Source organism: Sorex araneus, chromosome 5 (genome assembly GCF_027595985.1).
Source record: "Sorex araneus isolate mSorAra2 chromosome 5, mSorAra2.pri, whole genome shotgun sequence".
Lineage (NCBI taxonomy): Eukaryota > Metazoa > Chordata > Mammalia > Eulipotyphla > Soricidae > Sorex > Sorex araneus.
The window spans coordinates 174,252,572-174,277,381 of NC_073306.1; the positions used below are offsets into that span (position 1 = coordinate 174,252,572).

Consider the following 24,810-nt stretch of genomic DNA (forward strand, 5'->3'; position numbering starts at 1 on the left):
TCTTTACAATAAAGGATTTTTAAGATGACATGAAGTAACTTTAATAATAGTCTGAAAGAAATTATACTTAAGCTATTTCCTAAGTTACATATCTTGGTCATCTTCTCCACAGCTTGCTTAATTCTTTATATACACTTACTAAAGTATATATGTTAGGCTGGATCAATAGCACAACAGGTAGGGCACTTGCCTTGCATGCATGCCTGACCCAAATATAATATTTGGTACCACATATGGTCCCCCTCCACCCAGCTCTCCAGGAGTGATCTCTGAACTTGGAGCCAGGAGTAAGTTCTCAGTACCACTGGGTGTGGCCCCCAAAGAAAACAAAACAAAAAGTCTTGTTCTGAGATTGGAGATTCTCAGCAGTAGAGCACTTTCCTCACATATGAGAGACATAAAGTTTGACCCAAAGCACCTCAAAGGAAAAAAAAAAGTCTTATTCTTGGTTTAATTTTCTATTTTGAGTATGATCATATATGCTGTAATTACTCTAACTTCCTCAACTTAATGTCTGAAGGCTTCATAAATTCAAACTAGTCACCTTATTAAAACAATTAATGAAACATTAACAGGTTTTTGTCACAAAGGTAGATGTATTGTGAAATGTAATCTGGCAAAAATAAAGGGCTGGAGAGTCAGTTCAGGGAGTGAGGGGGTTGGTTGCCTTGCTTCTGGCCAACTCAGTTCAATCCTTGGTACCACATGTGGTTTACCCTGAGAAGCACCAGGAGGCACTCAGAGCACAGAACCAGAAATAGTTCCTGAGCAACTCTGGGTATGGCCCCAAATTCAAACAAGAGAGACTGACAGTGGCTGGCTAAGCTTTCTCTTTTCCCTCCTTCACCTCACATATATACCTACCAGGGAAAGAACCTGGGAGCATACAGTGAAATGAAGATCACGTACAAGTCAAAAGAAGAGGCCTCAGAATGAAGCCAGCACTGACTCTTGGACTTACCAGCCTCCAATACTGTGAGAAATCACTGTCACTGTCACTGTCATCCCCTTGCTCATTGATTTGCTCGAGCACCAGTAAGGTCTCCATTGTGAGACTTGTTGTTACTGTTTTTGGCATATCGAATACGCCATGGGTAGCATGCCAGGCTCTGCCGTGCCGGGGTCTCTGAGAGGGGCAAAGGAATGGAACCTGAGTTGGTCACGCACAAGGCAAACGCCCTACTGCTGTGCTATCGCTCCAGCCCTACAACTCTATAGAGTTCTTTATTTTAGTTGAGATTAAAACAGTGTCTGAAGTGGTAGGTGAGTTGGCTATACTATCTTATCAGGTCTACTATTATTATTTATTATTATTTTTTGCTTTTTTTGGGGGGGTACACCAGGCAATGCTCAGGGGGTACTCCTGGCACCACACTCAGGAATTACTCCTGGCAGTGCTTGAGGAACCACATTTAATCACCCAGTTAAAGATAATATTTTTATTACAGCAGTTCAAGTTCATGCATGCATGCATACACACACACAAACACACATTCTCTCTCTTGGTAAGTATACAAGTGACTAACTAGTGCTATAAATGATATTTGAATCATGCAAAGCAGGTGGCATTTTAGCTTAGCTAGGGGAAAGGTAATTTAAGCTGGAGAACTTGCAGTACTAAATGTGGTGAGTGACCATAGAAAAACACAAATTGGGATGTGATTCAGTGATAGAGCACTTGTCTTGCCAGTGTGAGATCCTAGGTTTGATTCCAGTGTCCCCCAACCCCTCCCGACACCATTCCTAGCACACACACAATTTGAAGGACCCAGGAGATGGCTCCTGAGCACCACTGCAAGTGGTCACAAAATCACACACACACACACACACACACACACACACACACACAGAAAGGGAAAGGAGGGGGTGGGCGGGGACAAAAAAAAAAAGAAAAGGAAAGGAAAAATAAGTTTACAAGAGAGCACCATTTGCTTAATCTGCTATTACTGTCTAGTACCAGTAGTACTGTTAGCACCAAGGATATTGATTAAAATTCCTCATCAGAGAGGCAGGGACAGTGGTTCCTGGTTTTCAAGTGCAGCCCTATATGTGTTTCATCAACTTTTTTCATAACCTGCTCAGAATTTATTGTCAATCCACTATTTTAATTCTCCCTTCTCCACAGTTCTTTAGATTTTCAAAGATGATCTACCCTCCCCCTCCAAGTGAGTCACCAAATCTTGGATGGCCTCTCCAAGTCATGACTTCTCTCATAATCACTGCCTCAGTTCAAGAATTTCATTGCTTTTCTCCTTTATGTATGTAATGGCTTCAATACATCATTTAATATTCTAGCTTCTTTGCTTACACCTTGATCATCTCTGTGCTCAGAGCAGTCTTTCTGTATATCAGGATATCACATTTCTGCTAAAAATTGTACTTTGGCGGCTGGAGAAAGAGTATAGGGTTATTGAGGCACTTGAATTGGCTAATTCAGGTCAATCACTAGCACCATGAGGTCCCAAAGCACTGCTGGGAGAGACCCAACCCTGAGCGCAGAACCAGCTGTAGGTAGGCTCCAAGGACCTGAGGGTGTGAGCCACACCCTCCCCTCCCCAAATTGTACCCTGGTTCCTGGTTTCAGGTTGAAGTTCAGAGCCTTCCCTCAGCACACCTTCCTGCCTCTCCAGTCTAGACATTTTGCTGGCACGCCGTTCTGACCATATTGACTGGGTCCCGTTGCCCAAGGCATTCTGTTCTTCTGCCTTGAACCCTCTCCCTCTCCAAAGCTTAGAGCCAGAACTCCTTTTTCCACGGAATCTGCCTAGATCTGGTATGATTCGGACCTCCTTCTATGCATTTCTGTGCTTAACTGGCTCTCTATCTATATTATACAATTACTGAGCTGACATTTCTACTTCCTCGTCTGTCCCACTTGCAGTCTGCGTCACATTGATCTCCTAATCGTCCGTGCCAAGCACGACGTCTACATCACAACAGATTCATTAGGGACTGATGGAAATCACACGGTAACACTCTCGGTCTTGCTCAGCTGGAGAAAACGGCAGACTTCTCTAGACTTCTGCATTATACGGTAGCGAAAGTTTGTCGTGTGAACACAGGCAGGACAGGAGAACCATCAGTGAGACAGAGATAAAGGGGAAACTCGCGGGCCCAGTTTGAATCTACGGAACCCATTGGAGTGCGGAAGAAACGCGCAGGAAAAAGGGGGAAAAAACTACACTTCCCGTTCTGCCTCGGGACACCGGGCCCGCCTCCTGGTCGCGGCCTCTTCCGGCACGCAAGTGCGAGGAGTACTTCCGGGTCGAGCCTTGACCTGGAGCCGGCAGCATTGGCTCGGCTCCGCGGGCCTCGCTTCGAAGCTCCTCCTCCGTTCCGGTCTTTCTAGAAACTCCGCTGTGCTCCCGACCTGCCGGACAGGTACTTCCCGGCCCCCGTGGGCACCCGGGGAGAAGAGGGGCCGCCTTGGGACGGTCGGGGAACACCCCGCGGCGGCTGGAGTGCCCGGAGTGGGACCCCGGCGCTGACAGCCCTCCGTCTCCTTTCCTTTCTTCCGTCCTTCCTTCCTTCCTTTCTTTCTTTCTTCTTCCCGCTTGCAGCGTCCCCGGCGCCCGCGAGTCCCGGATGGCGGATACGACCCCGAACGGCCCGCAGGGGGCCGGCGCCGTGGTGAGTGAGCGGGGTCCGCGGCGGGGCGGGGCGGGGCGGGGGGCGCCGAGCGTGCGGGGGCCCGGCCGGGGGCGGGGGCCGGGAGCGGGCGAGGCGCCCGGCGCGTGTCCCCCGGGCTGCACCTGGCCGCCCACCTGGGTCCGCGGGGACGGAGCCGCCGCCCCCTCGCCGGCGCCGGGGGCCGGGGTGGAATGTGCCCCCGGAGCCTCCTTCCGCAGCCGCGTGCCGGCGCGCAGGGCTGGAAGGGCTTTCTAGAAACTCGGCTCTGCCCCGGACCGGGCCCGGCTGGGTCGGGCCCGGCCCCCGTGCAGTGGGCACCCCGGGAATTAGGTAAAAATTACGGACACCGGAGTGAGCTTTTTCTTTTTAAACTCCTTTCGTCATTTGACCGTGTGTGTGTGTGTGTGTGTGTGTGTGTGTGTGTGTGTGTGTGTGTGTGTGTGTGTGTGTGTGTGTGTGTGTGTGTGTGTGTGTGTGTGTGTGTGTAAAGCAACAGACGCTCCTGTACATTTATTTTTATTTTTACTTTTTTATCGCTAAGATGCAAGTCTTCGGCTTTTGTGGACGAAGCATTGTTGCCTCTTTTTCATGAAACACTCTTGACTAGGTTGTGAGTTCAGCGGGAAGCTTTTCTTTTTGTGCATTCTTTTGGGCACCGTCCATTCCGGACACACGTTTTCTGCGTTTCGCTGAACCGTTGGAGAGTTCGTTTGTATGCATCATTTGAACCCGTTAATTTCTTAAGTATTCTACATGACCGTAATGCAGCCATTAGTTTTTGCCGTTAAGTTGGGGAAATTGACAGCGATTCACGTTGCTGATAGACAATCCGCGTTCGAATTTCATCAGTTGCATATTAAGGCTGCTCCTCCTTATTCTGGAGATTCAGTCAGCAAGCGTGCATGGTGGTACCAGAGTGGTAGAACTGTGGATACAGCACCTGTCTCGCATACAGCCGACCTGGATTCGTTCCCCGGCTCCCTATATGGTCCCAAGGCCCGCCAGGTGTGATGCCTGAGGTTGGAATTGGGAGTAAGCCTTGACCACCTCCAGGTGTGATTAAAAAAAAAAAAAAACCAGCATGCATGCTGTCTTTGGTTTCTTTCAGTCTAGACCAACTTCCCTTGTTACAGTGTTCTTCATATTGGAGTCTGGAGGCTTTAATTTTTTTCTGATGACTGGAATTCTGATGACTAGAATTAAGTTAAACATTTGACATGAATAATTGCACAAGTGATATTCTATGTTCGTCAGTGCATTGTTTGCCAGAAAACATTTTGTGTTCATTTCTACAATCACTGTAGGTATCGAGTTTGGTTATTTGGTTTAGTGATGTACCCCAGGTTTTCTCCCATCCCATTCCCTGTGATATCTGTGGTGTAATGATTTGAGATGCTAGTTTCTCACTCAGATTTTCATTGGTACTTTTTGCCTAAACCATTTATGACATGGCTGGGCAGTTCTCTGAGTGTAAACCACAGTTTTAAAAACATGTTTTATTGTATAATAAAATATATATCCATAAAAGTGTACAAAATAAAATGCATAGTTCAGTGATTTATCACAAAGTGAACACCCCACACAAAATACCCATGAATTTTTATTTAATTTTTATTTTTGGGTCACACTTGGTGCTCAGGGCCTCCACTCTGAAAAATCAATCACCCTGGTGGTGCCAAGGATCAAACCCAGGTCTACCCTACCTGCTTAGTATCCCTCCAGCCCCACCATTGAATTTTCAAATGTACTTCGGTCCCTCCCACAAAGTTTGTAAAAACTTTGAAAATATTTAGTGTTTTCTTTTTAAAAGATAGTTTTCATAGTATAGTGTGTATGCCGTGTTTGTTTTGTTTTGTTTTTAATTGCATCTCCATGAGATACACAGTTACAAAGTTGTTCATGATTGGATTTGAGTGATACAAAGTATTAACACCCACCCCTTAACCAGTGTATGTATCTGGCATTCCCCCATGATAGTCTGTCACCCCTCCTTTCTCCCTCCTATTCCCTCTCTCTGTCTCCTTTCCTCTCTCCATCCCCTCCCCACCCACCTCTCTTTCTCCCATCTCCCCCCCCCTTTTCTTCTCCCTCTCACCACCCCATGGTGAGATTCTGAGGTCTGAAATCACCTTAGTCAAACCATGAAAATACTCAAAAGGATAGAAATGCTTTAAGAACTTTTTGCTTGTATCCCCCACATATATTGATACTGGGATTGATATAAAGGGGGGATGTGATTTATGAAAATAATTTGGGGGATTCAGGTTGAAAGATGCGAGCTGAAAGTAGACTATAGACTGAACATGAAGGCCACTCAATACCTCTATTGAAAACTACAACACCCAAAAAGAGCGAGAACAAAAGAAATGCCCTGCCACAGAGACAGGGTGGGGTGGTCAGGGATGGGGTGGGGGTGGTGAGAGGGATACTGGGATCATTGGTGGAGGAGAATGGGCACTGGTGGAGGGATGGGTACACGATCACTGTATGCAAACATAAAAGTTCATAAGTTTGTAACTGTACATCACAGTGATTCTCTAATAAAAAATTAAAAAGTTGGGGGTGACATTCTCAGCTCTATGTTGGGGGGGAGGTATCACTCCCGGTACTGGGAGGACCATGCGGTGCTGTTGGTTAAACCTGGGTCTGCAACATACCAGACTCAGCTACTTACCCTGTACTATCTTTTTGGCCCTGAGTGTTAAAATTATTCTTATAGATCTTATTCAATATATGGACCACTTTTCAAGTTGAGTATGAGATACATTTTGACAGAACTTGCTGTTGTGTTTGTGGTAATGGACCCATCCTTTGGCCAAAAAGCAAAGGAAGTGCCAGAATGAGAAGAAAGGGTACATGGAGGTCTAGTTTAGAATCCCTGAATCTAGGCTCAGACCGCTGACAGGCGCATTTCAAAGTGAAGAATAAGGTAAGTCTCCCAGAGTCAGGTGCCTTCTAAGGTGCCTTCTAACACCTGCCCGCAGGGTAATGAGCACCTGCAGTGTACCTGGGCTGTGTGTGGACAGTCATCTGTAGGCCAGTGAGTTCATTAGTGAATGACTAGTACTGTCATTTTACATTTATTTGTTGTGAAGGAATTTATTTGATGTCTTTCAGTTTTGTTTTTTTCTTTTCTCTCTGGTGGGATTGAACCCAGGGCTTTGCCCTTGCAGCGCCTGTGCCCTGCCACTTGGTCCATGTCAAAAAGGGACCAAGTGGTGGTTTTTTTTTTTTTTTTTGGTTAGTCAGATCTAAGACTTAACTATTTGAATTTGAGACTTTTCTAAGAATAGATATTACGGTACTCTTGAGAGCAATTAGTTCCTATTTAGCACTCTTTATAGATGAAGCTAATATTACACATGTTAAAGGAATATAGATAATTATAAATTCTCAGATTATTTTTTCCCCTAATTCACCTTTTTGTTAATGCCAACTGGCATCTCTTTCTATATAATATAAGTATCTCTCATGCTTTCTACTTCCCCAAACGGTAAGGTGCTTGGATCTGTCCTGAATACCTGCATGAAGCTGTTGACTTTACAGTAGACACTTTACAGCAATTCCCTGAGCGCTGCCAGGTGTGGCCCTAACTTCCCACCCTCATTTTTTTTTTTTTCTTAATGTTATCTTTTGGGGGAGAGGGGGAATGTTGCTAGTTATTGAAGCATTTGAGGAAGAATAAGACCACATCATCTTATGCTTTAAAATGGTTTGCAGACCTAGTTTACAAAGTTTTTTCTTTTCCAACTCAGCAATTCATGATGACCAATAAACTGGACACAGCAATGTGGCTCTCTCGCCTATTCACAGTTTACTGCTCTGCTTTGTTTGTTCTGCCTCTTCTTGGGTATGTATTATGTGTCTTTAAGTGTGTTAGTGTGTAGTTTCCATTGAACATATGGGGGGGAAATGGATGTGCAGGGATGGGATGAACTCCTTGAGTTTGTATTGTTTCGTTGCTTTAGAAAATCCAGTTGGGTATTTCTATGAAGTGGTGCTTCTAAGATGGTACCGTCTCAAGTCATTTTTTTCTCTAGCTAAGTAATAGATTTAGGTGTTGTGCAATTATGATGCAATTCACAAAGGAGGAAGAGATGTGGTAGTTGTTTGTCTCATGATAACCTCTCCTCTGACAATTTGCAGGTTGCACGAAGCGGCAAGCTTTTATCAGCGGGCTTTGCTGGCAAATGCTCTTACCAGTGCTCTGAGGCTGCACCAGAGATTACCGCACTTCCAGCTCAGCAGAGCGTTCCTGGCCCAGGCCTTGTTAGAGGACAGCTGCCACTACCTGTTGTATTCACTCATCTTTGTCAATTCCTACCCTGTTACAAGTATCCTTTGCTCCTTCAAAGTGAAATAGCCTCCAGAGCATTGAGCCTCTCATTTCTGGCTGTTGGGAAGGCTCAGTAGTGAAGCAGGGCACAGACAACCCCGGGTGGTGGGTTGGCATTTTGCTTCCATCAGTGTACATTCAGTTCAAGACATTTCTGGCTCTGAAGTGTAAAATCAGAATTTTGTAGAACTCGTGAGGGTATTTTCTTATCATTGTGTGTGTGGTTTGGGACTGCACTGCTGGCGGGGTGGGGCCAGGGTGTGCACACAGATCACTCCCCAGGGTGCTCCGTGGTGCCAGGGATTGAACCAGGCCTCCAGTGTGCAAAGCACACGCTCAGCCCCCAAGGTCTCTCTCTGACTCTGGTAAGGGAGTCTTATTTTTATTTTATTATTTTGGTTTGGGGGGTCACTCATGGCGGTGCTTATGGGCGGGGTGGGGGTGGAGGCGTTTGCAGGAGTGCTAGAGCCCAGGGCATGTGTGTGTGCTGAGGATCTTGCCAGGATTCGCCATGTGCACGGGAAGCACCTTAGCCCCCCTGTACTCTCTCTGTCTTTTCACGGAGACTGTCTAAACTTAATACGTTCATTCTTGCTTGGGTAGTTTCCCGCAGCAGTGATTATTTTAAAATTCAGATTCAATGTTTAGGCTTGTGGGGAATTATTTTAATATTTAAGATTTTCTTTACAGTCTCTTTACTGTAGGACGACCTTCAGTATGCTAATACACATTATGAGGCTAGCAAGAATTTTCCTAATCTTGTCCAGTTCAAGACCCAACCCCCTGGGTTATAGATCATCCCTTAAGGTTTTTGTTTTCTGGTTTTGTTTTGGGGCCACACCTAGCAGTGCTCAGGTATCACTTCTGGAGGTGCTTAGGTGGTCCTGGGGATTGAACCGGGATTAGCTGTATGCAAGTCTAGTGGCCTATCTGCTGTACTATCACCTTGGCTCCTAGAAAAAGTATTTTTGAGTTTAGGTGGTAGTGCTCTTAGGAGTCCTTGAGGGGTTGGAAAGGTGGCTCAGAGAGCTGAAGTAGAGTCTATGGGAGGCCCAGGTCCATTCCCCGACACTGCTTGATCGCCAGAGCACTGCTGGGTATGGCATCAAAATGAATATGAAGGTTTTAAGGTCAGATGTGGCTTAGTGGTAGAGTTCCTGCCTTAATGTGCCTGGGTTCAATCCCAGGCACCATATGTATAGATGAAAGGTTTTGAATATTTAAGACAGACACAGTCATTTTTTTTTTTTTTTTGCTTTTTGGGTCACACCCAGCAATGCTCAGGGGTTACTCCTGGCTTTGCACTCAGGAATTACTCCTGGCGGTGCTTGGGGGACCATATGGGATGCCGGGGATCGAATCCGGGTCGGCCGAGTGCAAGGCAAACACCCTACCCGCTGTGCTATCGCTCCGGCCCCCACAGTCATCTTGTTGCTCATCGATTTGCTTGAGCGCACACCAGTAACGTCTCCATTGTGAGACTTATTGTTACTGTTTTGGGCATATCCAATACACCACGGGTAGCTTGCCAGGCTCTGCCGTGTGGGCCAGATACTCTCAGTAGCTTGCCGGGCTCTGAGAGGGACGGAGGAATCAAACACAGGTCGGCCGCGTGCAAGGCAAATGCCCTACTGCTGTGCTGTCGCTCCAGCCCATATTTAAGACACAGCTATACTTAATGGAAAGCACTAAAGCAATGTCTAAGACATACTTCCTTATTGAGAGATTTTCTATGTGGCATATCAAACTTTCATAAGTTTTGGGGAAAAGAGAAAAGGAGGAAATACATTTTTGTCACAAATTTTGAGAACGTATATGAATGGGACATACCATATCCTTGCCATATCCTGGGAAAAAATACCATATATCTCATTATTGGGTAGTGAAGCTCAATACGCCTGCCACTGCACTCACTGGCTTTTGCCTTGAACTTCTGGCTACTTGCCGAGAATTGCCAGGTACTCCTCTGCCTGGGAGATAACCAGAGTTGAAAACATGACCCCCAAAGTTGAAAATAGCTTCCCAATATTTCATTGGTTAATAAGTAGTAATGTGGGCAAGTAGTGATGTCTGGCCTGAAAGGTATATCTAATCTAGAGTGTGAACAGATGCACAGCTTCTAACTGTAGTTTAGAAATATTTCTGTCTGTGGACTAAGGCCCATGTACATATAATAAATACGGAGACCCTGGTTTTGTTGTTTGCACACCCAGCAGTGCTAATAACCATACCTAATAGTGTCAGGGTATGTCTTTAGAGAAAGAAGTAGGTATGGTAGAAACTGTATTTTTCAAACAATATAAAATTAAATCACTTTTATCAGTATTGACCTTGGGGTCAGTATGTGACACAAGAACAGGTAGTAAGTTTACTTACTTCTGATGGTGCCAAATGAAACTTGTGACTTAGAAGATATTCTCTAGTATTTGTATACACATGATTATTTGCAAGCTCTTTTCTATGGAAAAGATTGTGTATTTCTTTAATTCTTAAGGGAGGAGAGTTGGGAATGGGAGGAATAACAGTGTCTAGCAGCTATCAAATGCTCATTGGACTCCCAAGGTAGCTGGATAGTATGTTCATAAATAAAAAGGTGAGCTTGCTGTCATTTTACGCAGTTCTTTGCTCTCTGCAACAGTGATATCTCGTATTTAACAGTGACAGGTACTGAGGGTTTTGTAGACTTTCCACCTATGTTTTCTTTTTTTTTTTTTCCCCACCTGTGTTTTCTAAACAGTTTAAAGGTGACATTTAGGGACCAGAGAGAACAAGTAAGGCTCCCACCTTGCAGGTGGCCAACTGGGATACAATCCCCGCCACCACATATGATCCCCAAACTTAGCACACGTGATCCCTGAGAGCAGAGCCAGATATTACCCAAAAAACAAAAACAAAAAGGTGACATTAAAAGCTAAGACTGTCTGATCTGATGAGTGTCTGGCAAGGATTTTGAACTACAAATGTTAAAAATGAAAGACTCATTAGAAATCTTTTAGCTTCGATGTCTGTATGTTTGTTTGATAGAAAATGAAACTTGGTCTAGGGAAATAAAGTGTCAGAAGCAGAACTGGAGCCCAGATACCTTGGCTTGACATTGCCTTTTCCTTAAATCAGGTGTCAAGATAGGATGTGTATCAAAGTTTAAATTGGCTTATTTTCAGAGTATTAGAATTCTAGTTTAGGATTACCTAGCTCTAGCCTTTGGAGAGCTTTGAAGCTTTATTAATTTGAAAGGGATCTAGTAATTTAAAAAGTAAATAAAAAATAATTGGAAGTGTAAAGTTGCTATATGTATTGTGTGTATGTATGTACATACAGGAAATTGGCATTTTATTTCGTTTTTATGAATGAAAGAATTGTTCATAACATTATCATTTTTAGAACCACCGTACAGAATTAGAATTCAAATAGTTACTATCTTACTGGCGTCTTGAGTTGGATATTAAGAACCTATGGGCCTTAAATGAGTTAGGATTACAGTGAATTTAGTATTCAGAACTACTTGATATTACCCTGGCAGAAGAAATGAAGGTGAATGAGGTCTTCTGAGAAATTTTTATTTTTTTTTAGAAAGCTGAATCAAAAATTTTACATCATAGAACTTTGAAGTTTTTAGTTGGTAGCACATAAACCCAAACATATACTTTTTTAAAAAAATATTTGCAAATTAAAACACGTTACCGGGCTGGAGCGATAGCACAGCGGGTAGGGCGTTTGCCTTGCACGCAGCCGACCCGGGTTCTAATCCCAGCATTACATATGGTCCCCTGAGCACCGCCGGGGGTAATTCCTGAGTGAAGAGCCAGGAGTAACCCCTGAGCATCGCTGGGTGTGACCCAAAAACCAAAAACCAAGAAAAAAAAAAAAAACATTACCAACTTGATAGGTGCAGTGTTCGGGTCCCGAACTAGTAAAGAGATGAGAAAGGACCCTTCGTGGTGGGTTCCAGAGGGGCCGGCAAGAAGCCCTGACTTCATCCTGTTCCACCAGCTGTTGCCCTGAGGGGCACCAGGGACCACCCCCTCCCCCACTTCCTCCTGAAGAAAAAAAAAATAGTCTTTAGTGGAAAATTTGGAAACTGCCCTTTACACTGTTACCCAGATTCTTTCATAAGCATTGATATGATGAAAGCACTCCAAGGATATTTGTACTTGAAGGTTAAACTATCCTGGCCAGGATGGCATTTGGGGGGTTATTCTCAGTATTTTCTTTTTAGGACAGTGAGTTTTAGAAAATAAAATAGCTTACCTTACTATAGGCTAAAGAAGTGAATTTTATTTGGTTGCTAAGTTTATCAGTAAAACAAAAGCCACCTGAAAAACTGAATTCATCTTGGTAGATAATCACTTTAGATCTGTTTGGACATGATCTGGTCTGTTTTGCAAAGTTACTTCATGCTTTTTCCGTATTTTCCTTAATTGTTCTCTTCAGTGAGTATTTTCCCAGTCTTGCTATTCTCTTTGCTTCATGCAGCTACGTACACGAAAAAGGTCCTTGATGTAAGTAAAAGCTGTGCCTTTTTTTTTTTTTTTAAATACAATTGACTTGCATTTAAGCTCTAAGATTTTGGCATTTGTCACAAAGGTTCTATTTCTAATGAACTCGTTCTACCTTATTCAGTGATTTGAAAAGTTTTAAGTTTGGAATTTTGAATATTTTAGTGTTTATTTTGCAAAGTATATTTTATAGATATAAGATTATTCCTGAAATTGTCCTGATTCCCAAAGGAAATTTTGAAGTTTGAAATAGATCTTTTCTTTTTCTTTTTCTTAAACTAATTCTACCTTTTAGATTTGATAAGTTGTCAGAGATCTTTTGTTCTATCAGTGTTTAATCTGTTATCAGGTAAGTAAAATGTACTGAGTTTCTTTTAGACTGATACTCAATTGCTGCTTCTTAAAATATTTTCCCCCTGAAGTATTTAGCCTAACTTCATCCTGCTGGGAAGATTGATTGCATGTGTGCTGTATTGGAATAAAAATTTCCAGTTGTCTACCTTATAGTGAGCTTTATGTCTGCAGTTCTTTGGTGAAAGCTTAATTGGACTCCAGTTTTTACCTTTAATTAACTAGAATGTCACAAATACTTCCTCTGTATTACTGGGTAGAAGCATCTTATTATGGCTGGAGAAAAATAACTTTTATTTTTCTGGGTGTGATCCAAAAAGAAAAAAAAAATAGAATAAGGCAGGTAACTGTGCTAGCTTGAGTCCTTAAATAGTTTATAAACTTCTATATCATTTCCAAATAGTTGTCCTTTGGCTCTGTTATTTGTGGGACAGGCTGGTCATCTAAAAGAGATGACAATTGAGGGACTAAAAGTGCTTTCTTCTGATGTTTATTTCTTATATTTTAGGCAAAGGGTTCAAATAGTTTACCTCTACTGAGATCTGTCTTGGATAAATTAAGTGCTAATCAACAAAATATCCTGAAATTCATTGCATGTAATGAAATATTCTTGATGCCTGCTACAGTCTTTATGCTTTTTAGGTAAGAATAAAAATAATATTATCTGGTGTGACTAATGACTTAAGTGAACATGTTAAATATATTAACTTGGATTTTATACTGCTTAACTCTGTACGAGTATAGTTCAAGTATAGATAAGCATAACTAGATAGATTATAGCAGTTTTTTCACTTTATAACAAGAAGAGAACATGTGATATTAAACTTTAAAACTTATTTCTTGTGATAATTAAACATTTTGAAAATTTAAGAATTACTTTGAAAGGGGTAGGAGCTATGGAACAGTGGGTAGGGCACTTACCTTACATTTGGCCGACCTGGATTCGAGCCCTGGCATTCCATATGGTACCCCAAGCAACAGCAAGACAAATTACTTCTTGTTCAGAGCCAGGAGTAACCCCTGAGCATCTCTGGGTGTGGCCCCCAAACAAAACAAAGCAAAAAAGAACTATTGCTCTGAAAGAATCTCAGGAAATATTGTCATTTCTATTATTTGGAGTTCTTTCTTAACACTTAAAGAAAAACTTAAAATTTTAAAAATTTATGGTCATACTAATAATTGCCTACACCTGTCCATTTTTATTTGGCTTGGTTTGGTTTTGGGTCTATAGCAGCGATGTTCAGGGGCTACTTCTGGCTTAGTGCTTGGGAGGTTGCTCCCAGCAGTGGTAGAAAACCATGCACGGTTGGGAGAGAATTTGGGGCTTCTAAAACTTGAGCAGTAGCCTTCAAGCCTCTCCGTGACCCTGACCACCTCCGTATTTTTTTTTTTTGTATTTTGATTATGGAAGTAATGTGTGAATAAAGAAAACCTTTTAAACATTAGAACATTTAGCTAGTACTGCTTGGTTACCAATATCTCTAAGTTTCAGAATTGTTTCTAACCAAATTATTTAGGTTTTTTTGATTTTAGTTTCACTAGTAGTACCACATTGCAGAAAAAGCTAAAATAATTGGGTTAGGAATCCTAGTGGCAAATTTGTCTTTTCTTCCAGGAGTTAAGGTGCTCAATATGGATTCATGTATGTTTTTGTTTGGTGGTTTTTTTTTTCTTTTTTCTTTTTCTTAACCGCGCCCAGCTAGGCTCAAAGCTTATTCCTAGGCCAGTTTGGAAGATCATATGCATTGCTGGGAATTTAACCCAGGTTGCCTGCACGAAAGACAAGCACCCTACCCATTGTACTATCACTGACCCCTGCATACCTATGTGTAGTCTTTTCAAAGTCCTTATCTAAGGGCCAGACAAAGACTTCAGAAGGCCGGAGCAAGCCCCAGCACCACCTGGTCCTTGCAGAAACAGTCCTGGAGCACTTCTGGGGGTGACCCAGAAATCAAAACAGCAAAACCTTCTATGTAGAAAATACATGGGAGGGAGGGGTGTAGATTTTATTTCTTTTTATTTTATGTTTGTTTTTTTTTGTAAATCGGATATACTCTGTCATAACGCATCAGTTGTTTGCTTTTGATTTTTTTCACCCATATAGTGTATTTCCATGACCTAGTCATGTTGACACACAGTTTTGTTTTTATTTATTTATTTACATAGAGCCTGGAGTAGGCTTTTGAGTACTGCTGCTGTGCCCCCCAAACAAGCCCCAAATCTCTGTCCCCCCCTCGAAAAAATAAAAGCATTTCCAGCTCTGTAACAGTACAGTACTCAGGGATCACTCCCAGCAGTGCTATTGGGGTGAGGGCCGGGGAGGCAGGTGATGCCAGGGATGGAGCCTGAGGCTCCTGCAGAGGAAGCCTGTGCTCCAGCCCTTGGAACTGTCTCCCAGACCCAGGGTTTCACTCTAGCAACAGCTGTTGCTAGGAACATTTGAGAAAGATTTCTTTGTTGTTGTTGTTTTGGTTTTTGGCCACATCCACAATGCTCAGGGGTTACTCCTGGCTCTGCACTCTGGAATTATTCCTGGTGGAGCTCGGGGCACCGTAAGGAATGCAGGGGATCGAACAAGGGTCAGCCATGTACAAGCTAGCACCATACCCACTGTACTTTCTAGCCCTAAGACTTTTGATGTTCTTCATTTAAATTGCCTTTAGGTTTTGTGAGTATACTTATGAATTTATAATACATATTTCTTATCCTGTGTTGGTTTATTTCAGTGGTCAAGGAAGTTTACTCCAGCCATTTATATACTATAGATTTCTTACTCTTCGGTATTCCTCGAGAAGAAATCCATATTGTCGGTAAGCTGATTGGTTTAGTCTTGTTTTACTTGTCAGATATATTGTGAGGTAAGATACGGTTTGGTGAGGAGGTGGATGTCTTACAGAAACTGAGACTCAGATTATCTTAACCAACTCTAAAACAGTATCAGAGATTTCCAGAACTTTATAACTGTGAGGAACTCTAGTTGTAAAAACAAAGCACATGTCAGATAATAAAATTGAGTAGAGCCCATGATACAGTATTCACAAGGTGAGAATTGGTGTATGATGAATGACCATGTTCGTTTGCTCTTTTTATTTGTTTTGGGGGCTATTCCCAACTCCTGTGCAAAGTATGTGCTCCAGCTCTTTGATCCTCAAGCTTTTGCTTTATTTGGTATGAATCCATGGGAGTGCGAAGATGTAAGAACCAGGAAAGGTTCAAAAGTTTTAACAGGATTTGGAAGAATTAAAACCTTTAAGTTCGTATAATAGGGGGAAAATAGGCGGGAAATAGGTTTATTTTTAATTTTTTAATTATCTTTGTTTTGGGGCCATACCTGGCTGTGCTCAGGACTTTCCCTTGGAGACATATGGGCGCTGGGGACTGAACCCAGGTCATCCGCTTGCAGGGCATACACCCTGCCCCCTGTATTCCTCTGGCCCCAGGAAATCCAGTTTAGGTTAGAGGAATACAGAAGTAAGAGTCAGGTTCACGGGGTACTGAGGGGCTGGCTCTGAGGGCTGGAGTGCAGGCCTGGGTTTTGTTTTGGTCCCCGGCACCAAATGACATCCCCATTCCCAAGCAATGCTGATTGTGGACTTGTGGCCCCCGCACCACTCAAGCAGCATCTTGCCCTCGCCGACCGGCCCCAGCACTGAGCCATCAGGCCTGTGTAGCCTGGCTGGATAGGATGCGGGTGGCCTTGGACTCACCCGAGCACTGTTTGGGTGTTTCCCAACCCCAAGCATGTTGGGTGACATCATGTGTGACTCTAATGGAGATTTTAAATGATGAGTGGTTGGAGCTAAGATTACAGAGGCATATTGGAACCTAGAAAACTTTTGAGTTTTTGGATAAGAAGTTTATCTTTTAGATAAAGGTTTGGCAGAATTTCCTCAGATTCTTTATACCCTTTTCTTCCTCACACTCATTTTCTTCATATATCCTCAAATGACAACAAGAAATGTAGATATGTTCAAATGGATGGATAAAAGAAACAACTGTAATCAAGGTTATATAAATATGTGATCATATATGTCTTCAGTGAAGAGCACACATTGCAGTCAAAACCATGAATAGCAGTTGAAAGTACATTAGTGTCACTAATGCAATGGAATACTAATGTACACAGTAGCGTGTTTATTGTATTTTCTGTACTGTTAAAGGAGATGGCCTTATCTCCATTTCATACCACTTCCACCCATCATCATGTTTATTCTCATGTTTCTTACTGTCAGTCCCTCAAAATTGCCTATTGTCGGTGACCAGACCTGTCCTCCCAGTACTGTGGCCACTAGCCACACATGTCCATTCGGATTAATTACAGGCATAAAATTAAAGCCTTGGTTCCTACTCTTCCTAACCACTTCCCTTCCACCCCCAAAATAAAATAAATTTCTGTTGTTGGCCTGCTCCAAAGGAACTCTGATTTCTTCTTCATTAGATGATAAGCTAGAAGTGTTGGAGCCAGGAATAAGAGAACAAGCCATACAACTTCAGACAAGCCCTTGGCCCCCTCAGTTTCACCTGTTCCCTGAGGGGGTGTGATGAGGATGGTTTTAATGTGGGTGCCAGGATTGAACTTGGACATTATGGAGTTTTTTATCTTACATTTCTGAAATATTCTATCTTGCAGGACTTTGTTCAATGAACTACGGATTGTTGTTGAACATATAATAATGAAACCTGCTTGCCCCCTGTTTGTGAGAAGACTTTGTCTCCAGAGCATTGCCTTTATAAGCAGACTGGCTCCAACAGTTGCGTAGTTTGATATCCAGCTAAGTTATCTATAATCTTAGCATTCTTAGCAGCTGGTACTTCTGTTAGGGATTGTTAATTCCAAATGTAACACTGACCTCAATCTAATTTACGTAATTCACATAAATGCATCTCAATGGAAATCATGTACCTGGCATGTTAAATCAAGCCTTCTGAAAAAAGTTCCCGAGAAAAATTTTTCTGTGCTCTGTTGTTAATGATTAAGGAAGTTTGTATATTATGATCATTGTATCAAAAATTTTTAGATGCTGCTGTGCCTTTATCATGAAGTACATTTATTTCTCTTGTGGAAAGAGCTCTAAAATTTATTTAGACCTAATTGGTAACCTGAATTTATATCTGACCTGAGTTCATTATGGTGATATTAAAACATAGATGAATTCAGTATATTTCGAGACAGTATTTTGCCATTCAGTAATTTTAGTTGATGATTTTTTAACACTGTATTTAATTTCAAATTATTTAAAGTGATTTTGTGCTGCTTTGTTGGGACAAGCTTATTTTGGATGTACTGTTCTGAGGAATTTTCTCTGTCTTAGGCTGTGAGATCTTTCAAAATTTTGTTTCCATCATTTTTTCTGTGACTTTTTTTTTAAGCTTATTAGCCAATTGGTTAATATTTGGGGTCACCTACCCATTTTACATCAGAAAGCAGTAGTCATACAGCTTGCTTTCAGAGACCCATTGAGTAAGTAATATTTCTCAAATAGGAAACTCTTTTCCAAGTGTAGACACCGAGGTTGTTAGTGTTATTTTAAGTTACAGAGTTAACTAGATAAGATTCTTGACTGCCAATTTTCTTGGTTTCTTAGGCTTGACTTTTCATAGACAAATGCAGCAGTTCAGATGCCTTTGAAAGGAATATAGCTGAAGATTGAGCATGTGAACTTTACTTGGTTTCTGTTCAGAAATAATAATGAAGATTATCCTATAAATTACATATTTACCCATCAAATTTGATATAAAAGGTTAGATCAAAAGGTAATGATTAAGAAGGATGCTGGAGAAGATGTTGGGGGTAAAGTGTGCATTTTAGTTTCGTAAAACATAGGTAATTTTGACAAAATTAGGTTTATTATGCAACTGTGATTGAGTTGTAGAAGATGTTAAATTGTTTGTTGAGCTTCCATACATTTCTTTATAAATTCACTCTGATCTTTATTATCGTTGCATGATTGAAAATGTTTAAAACATTGCAAAAGTTTTAGTATAGTGTAATGATTTTTGTGACCAATTTTCTTCTGTCTGCATGTAATACGGATTTCTCAAATACACACACACTACTAACTTAACAATAACGTTAGTTTTCTTTCATTTAACTCCCAGTCAACATAAAAATGTGATCTGCCTTGATAACTCAGCTGTAACCATCTATTTTTGTATTTTTGTAATATTTATCTACTAAGTTAGAGAAGTTGCTTTTTACCATTCAGTTGATGTGTGTATGTGTGTGGGCTAGCCACATTTTCACTCTGTATGTATTCTGATGGTTTTAAGAACTAAATTTTTTAGAGCAATAAAATAACTGTAATGTTAAGTAACTAGTATATTATTGATTTCTAGTGATGTTTTTAAAAATTAAATGTTATGAAAAATTGGCAGCTGAAATATTTTTTAAGTAACTAGGTTTTTTGTTTCCTTTCGTTTTTCTGCCCTAAATCTTGAGATAATTTAAAAATGTATTAAAAAAAAAAAGCTGCAAGAATAGTACAGAGATTCCTATGTGTTTCTGTGTACTCTTTACTTTGTAGTCTTATTCAGCTTCATGTATGTCAGTTAATACGTTACGTAACTATACAACATTTACCAAACTGGAGAAACTAACTCTGGAATGAAACTATTAACTAAAGTATAGTTTACTCAGATTTCACCAGCTTTTCCATATTTTAGAATTTCTTTTTGAATGCTTTGTTTTTACCATGATTGTCTTACACTTTTATTGATGTATAACTATGCCTCTTTTTGAATTTTTCCTTTTTAATTTGAAAATTACTATCAATCAAAAATATTTCCTTAAATAATTTGTTTTAACACAAAGAATTTTATTAAAGCTATTATAATTTAAACACCCTGTTTTTGAAAGTTGAGGCTTTTAATCACATAACATATGTCTATTCCTGATAATATACTTCTGTATATTCTTTAAAGAGAGGCTTGGTTTGAACTTTTTCATGGCTTTAAGCTCATGAAAAAATGCATTTTAAAATTGGAGCATTATCAGATGATGTTTGTTTGCATGAACTTGTAGTTAGAAATTTTGCAAAATGAGTATGTTCAATATACTAATTGATTTGACACCTAAAATTACAGTTTAGCATGCACAGCTGTCAGATGAAAATTTAGGAAATAAAATAACAGAATTAATGCAGGAGAAAAAAATTAATATAGCTGCATAACTCAACTTATTTTCATTTGCAGGGTAAAAAATTAAGTTGATTTAACATCCAGAATATCTGATTCTTCAGAAAGTGGCATAGTGCTATTGGTTTTCTAGCACTTTTAGATTTGATGATGTTAAGACAGACATTAAACCCTCTTGGATAGATGGAAACCATATTCAAAATCTATTTGCTCTAACAAGGATTCTATTTCTTTTGTGTACTTGATTCTTCACAAGTTTAAACTTTGATTTAACATGAGTAGAGAAAGTTCAATAACAATTTGTATTTGATATTTTGGAAATAAAGTTTGGTAGTTTCTTTTGGAAGTTAGCAAGAAAAACTTTTTAAAAAATTAAATTTAGGGTCCGAAACTGGAGTGATAGTACAACTGGTAGGGTGTTTGCCTTGCACGCAGCCGACCTGGGTTCGATCCCCAGCATCCCATATGGTCCCCCGAACACTGCCAGAAGTAATTTCTGAGTGCAAAGCCAGGAGTAACCCCTGAGCCTTGCCGGGTATGACCCAAAAAGAAAAAAAAAAAAATGGATAGGAGGATAGGAGCCTCAGAGATAATACAGTGGATAAGGTATTGCCTTGCAGGTGGCCAATCTGGATTCAATCGCCGGGATTCCATATGGTCCCCTGAGCACTTCCAAGAATGATTCCTGAGTGCAGAACCAGAAGTAACCCCTGAGCATCACTGGGTGTGGCCCAATGCCTCCCCCCTCCCAAATTAAGATATTCAGGAAACTCTCATAGAGAAAATCAGCATGCACCTATTGAAGAAGTTACAAAAGTAACTTAAAATTATCAAATTTCTTTCTTCCAGGATAAATGATAAATGAATCCAGATTAGCTTTTCAAGTTTAGGACGTCAATAGTATTCATCCTAATATTAAAAGTCAATATATATGATACAAGTAGAATTAGAGTTGTTTTTTTTTTTAATTTTGAGATCAGAATGAATGAAATTAAAATTTTGTTTGTTCTTGGGCCACACCTGGCTGTGCTCAGGGTATTCACTCCTGGCCCATTAGTTAGGAGACTATGAAGTGCTGGGAATCTTAAGACTTCTTGTTGGCTAAGAATGCACTTCAGGGGCTGGAGCAATAGCACAGCGGGTAGGGCGTTTGCCTTGCACACGGCCCAGCCGTGTTCGAATCCCAGCATCCCATATGGTCCCCCCAGCACCGCTAGGAGTAATTTCTGAGTGCAGAGCCAGGAGTATTACCCCTGTGCATCTCCGGGTGTGACACACACACACACAAAAAGAATGCCCTCCAGCCCATTGAGCCATCTCTGGTCCCTGACTGAAGACTTTTTTTTTTTTTTTTTTTTTTTTTGCTTTTTGGGTCACACCCGGCGATGCACAGGGGTTACTCCTGGGTCTGCACTCAGGAATTACTCCCTGGCGGTGCTCAGGGGACCATATGGGATGCTGGGAATCGAACCCAGGTCGGCCGTGTGCGAGGCAAACGCCCTACCCGCTATGCTATTTCTCCAGCCCCCCTGACTGAAGTTTAATTTGGAAGGGTTGTGACAAAAACTCATAATGCTAAGAGGTTTGTTCTATTAATATAGTTTGCTGAAGCTCCTCCCACAGATCCCCTTAGGGTCTGTGAGCATCAAAGCTATGACCCCAGTTTAGACTAGTTTTGATACTTGACATCAAGATCTCCAAGGAAAAAGTAACCAGGGACAGTTTCATTCCTGATCTGTGCTCCACAAGTAGTACCCACAAGTCACTCCACCCTGGGTTTACAGGCCACCTTGGAAAATGAAGTACTCAGAAGTGCTGAGTTAGCTATAAGACTAAGCGTCTGAATTCCATGATGCTCATTAGACAATTCCTCTGAGTACTTTTTTAAAAATAACAAAATGTTCCGAAGCTGAGTGATGCAGCCTGTTGATAGCTGCTTTCCAAGTAAGCAGTGTGCAGTAGACCACTGTTGGGAGTGACATCCTTCGGGTCACAGTCTTCCAGATTTTGCCTTTCTTTTGCAAGTGCCTATGCCTGCATCCCCCAAGCATACCAGATAGTAAAACCGTCTTTTGTTTTCAGGTGTGTACGAAGGTGGTACTTAGAAAAAAAATTATGGTCATTATAGGTCTAGTTTGCTTCAGCATCTTGAATCTTTGGCTGTAATGTCAGGAATAATACCCAGATTCGTACATACAGCACAAGGTGCAGAGATAACTAACACTTCACAGGAATATTTCTAGGCATTGGAGTATTCTCAGAGGCTCTCGGGTAGTTGCTCAGTAGATCGTACGGACCAAAGTCATGCATTTCTGAGTCCAAGAGTTTCCGGACTCTTCAGGGCAGTCACCTAAGGATCTACTGGAAAGTTGCTGGATCAAGGAGCTGCTCAATGTTCGGGAGGATTCCCGGGATGAGTAATTCTAGGACATGTTTTTCTTTCCAAGGGATATTCAGGTGGGTTCTGAGAAGTGACTCGGTGTCCTGTGGGCAGATTTACCCTCCACTAGGCTTTCTCTTCTTAGGAGAAAATTTATATTTCAAATTACAAAATAAGTTGAAAAATTTTATAAAATAAAATCCAAGGCTGGCTTGCAGTGCATTTGAGATAATCTGTGTGACGAGAAATATGTAAAGTATTGTTTAATCAAAAGGCAGTTTCTTTTTCTTAGAAAATGTTAGGGAGAAAAATGATTGGTATCTTTCCTGGAATATCAAAGTCCGCTTATATTCCAGGAGATAGATGGGCCCAAGAGTTTATTTTTTTCCTTATAGCTTTCTGAAGCTATTGTTGTTTTAATATGCTTGGTACTTTTTACACTAACTTTTTTTCTTGATTTTAACAGTTTGATTCCAAACTTTGACTGTGTTCTTTTGTAGTTATAAAACAGCACAAATGTTTTTAAATGTGAAATTTTGCTTTCATACTGATTTGTAAGTTAAGACCAAATGGGCAGTCCTGGGTAGGTAACATTTGTTACCTACGCACACAGTGACATAAACACTCACATGTATTGTGTTGGAGCAAGTGTAAAAGGGTTGCAAATGTAGGAGGAGTCATAAAAAAAAAAAGGCTTGATTTATAAATGCATTACTTTTGGTGCTTTATATAATGGGATATATTGAACTAAAGAATTTGTATATACAGTATGTCAGCATTTCTTAGGAACGTCTCCTTAATCCATTTTTAATATCTAATATTGTACAGGTTGGGGAGTTAGACTCTTCAAAAAAGCTAGTACTATCTGGACTATATAAATTTATAAAATAAATTGAAAAATTCATCATTCCCTAGTATTCAGACCAAAGCACATAAATGCTAATGTAAGGCTCAGAGGGGAAATATATTTCTCCTGAATGTTTGAGAAAATGTGAAGTCCTTTCAAGAAAATCTAATAAACATAATAATCATAGCCTGCTGACACTAAGGAAAAAGGGCTTCATTCGCTCTTTCTTTTATGCAGCGATTTACTGGTCCCTACTGATTTCCAAATTGGATCACTGTAGTAAATTATCTATGCTGGTACCTGTGAAAGTAAGCCCTGAGATCCATATTTGTTTTGTGTTCTGCTTAAATCAGCAAGAATGATAAATTTGATGGTGTGAAATTGGAAGTGTCAAGGGCTTTCGTTGGTGATTGAGCAAAATAATGTTGTCACTTGTAATTTATTGTGACCCTTTTTTCACTGTATGTGCTTTGTATATTTAATATTTATTTCAATACAAATTAAATTGTTCATCTGTATTGTTATATCTGAGATTTTATTGATGTAAAAATCAAAATGAGTAATAAGATCTCTAAATTTGAGCAGACTTTAAAGTGTTGCAAAAGATAGAATTCAGTATTCCATTTTATTGTTAAGAATAAGGTGAATTTGAATGTTTCCATTGTCGTCAACTCATCACATGTTAATAAAATGGTGCCATCTTGTAGTCTAGTATAAAAAACAGCAACAAAAATATGTGATCTAAGATGAGAATAGGGAAAAAAATTACACCACATCTTACATATATTTGTTTCTTGCTTCTGTACTTGTATTGGGTGAAGTGTATAGCCCAATGGTTAAGAGCTTTATTACTCAAAAAATTATTTATACCCAAAGTTAATAGGAGGTAGCATTAAGTAATGTGTGTTCCTTCTTGGTGTTTAGAGTTGGCGGTATGTCCTGCAGCAGTTTTAACCACTGATGGTAAGCAAAACATTCCACAAGCAACCTAATCCCTTTCCACTTTAGATTACCACCTAAGAGACATGATAGAAATCCGTTGTGTAAATGCAATTCTGACAAATAATGATAGGAATAGATACTATAACTTGATCTTAGCTGGAAGACTGAGAAGCAGTAAAAAATAATGGAGTAGTAAATTAATTGTCCAAATAAGAGAAAAAGTATATGACAGCCCAGTACATTTAAAAAGTATCAAGAAAATTGATTCCCTGAAGATTAAATGTGTAAAGTCTAAAAGACATACACATGGGGCTGGAGCGATAGCACAGTGGGTAGGGCGTTTGCCTTGCACACGGCCGACCCGGGTTTGATTCCCAGCATCCCATATGGTCCCCTGAGCACCGCCAGGGGTAATTCCTGAGTGCAGAGCCAGGAGTGATCCCTGTGCATCATCGGGTGTGACCCAGAAAGCAAAAAAAAAAAAAAAGACATACACATTACTGATCATAATGCTCTTTAGTATGTGAGAATATTGAAGCTGTTTATGAAATCATTTTTGAATTTTGGGAAGGGAAAGACCATGGTCTCAGTCTTAGGGAATAATCAGGCAGATGATTGTCAAACTTTTTAAAAAGTTTTATTATGGTGAGTATTGAGCATAAAAATGGAGTAGGGGCTGGAGTAATAGCACAGT

General features: G+C 40.7%; 1 protein-coding gene across 1 annotated transcript; it reads left to right on the forward strand.

The window, feature by feature from the left end:
* Nucleotides 1-3,266: 3,266 nt before the first annotated feature.
* TMEM33 (transmembrane protein 33) lies at nucleotides 3,267-23,698 on the forward strand. Its single transcript, XM_055139202.1, has 8 exons — nucleotides 3,267-3,381; nucleotides 3,561-3,630; nucleotides 7,386-7,480; nucleotides 7,777-7,964; nucleotides 12,398-12,465; nucleotides 13,322-13,455; nucleotides 15,540-15,623; nucleotides 17,444-23,698. Exons 2-8 carry the CDS (start codon nucleotides 3,586-3,588, stop codon nucleotides 17,571-17,573), a joined length of 744 nt encoding a protein of 247 aa, XP_054995177.1. The 5' UTR covers nucleotides 3,267-3,381; nucleotides 3,561-3,585; the 3' UTR covers nucleotides 17,574-23,698.
* The last annotated feature ends 1,112 nt before the right edge of the window (nucleotides 23,699-24,810 follow it).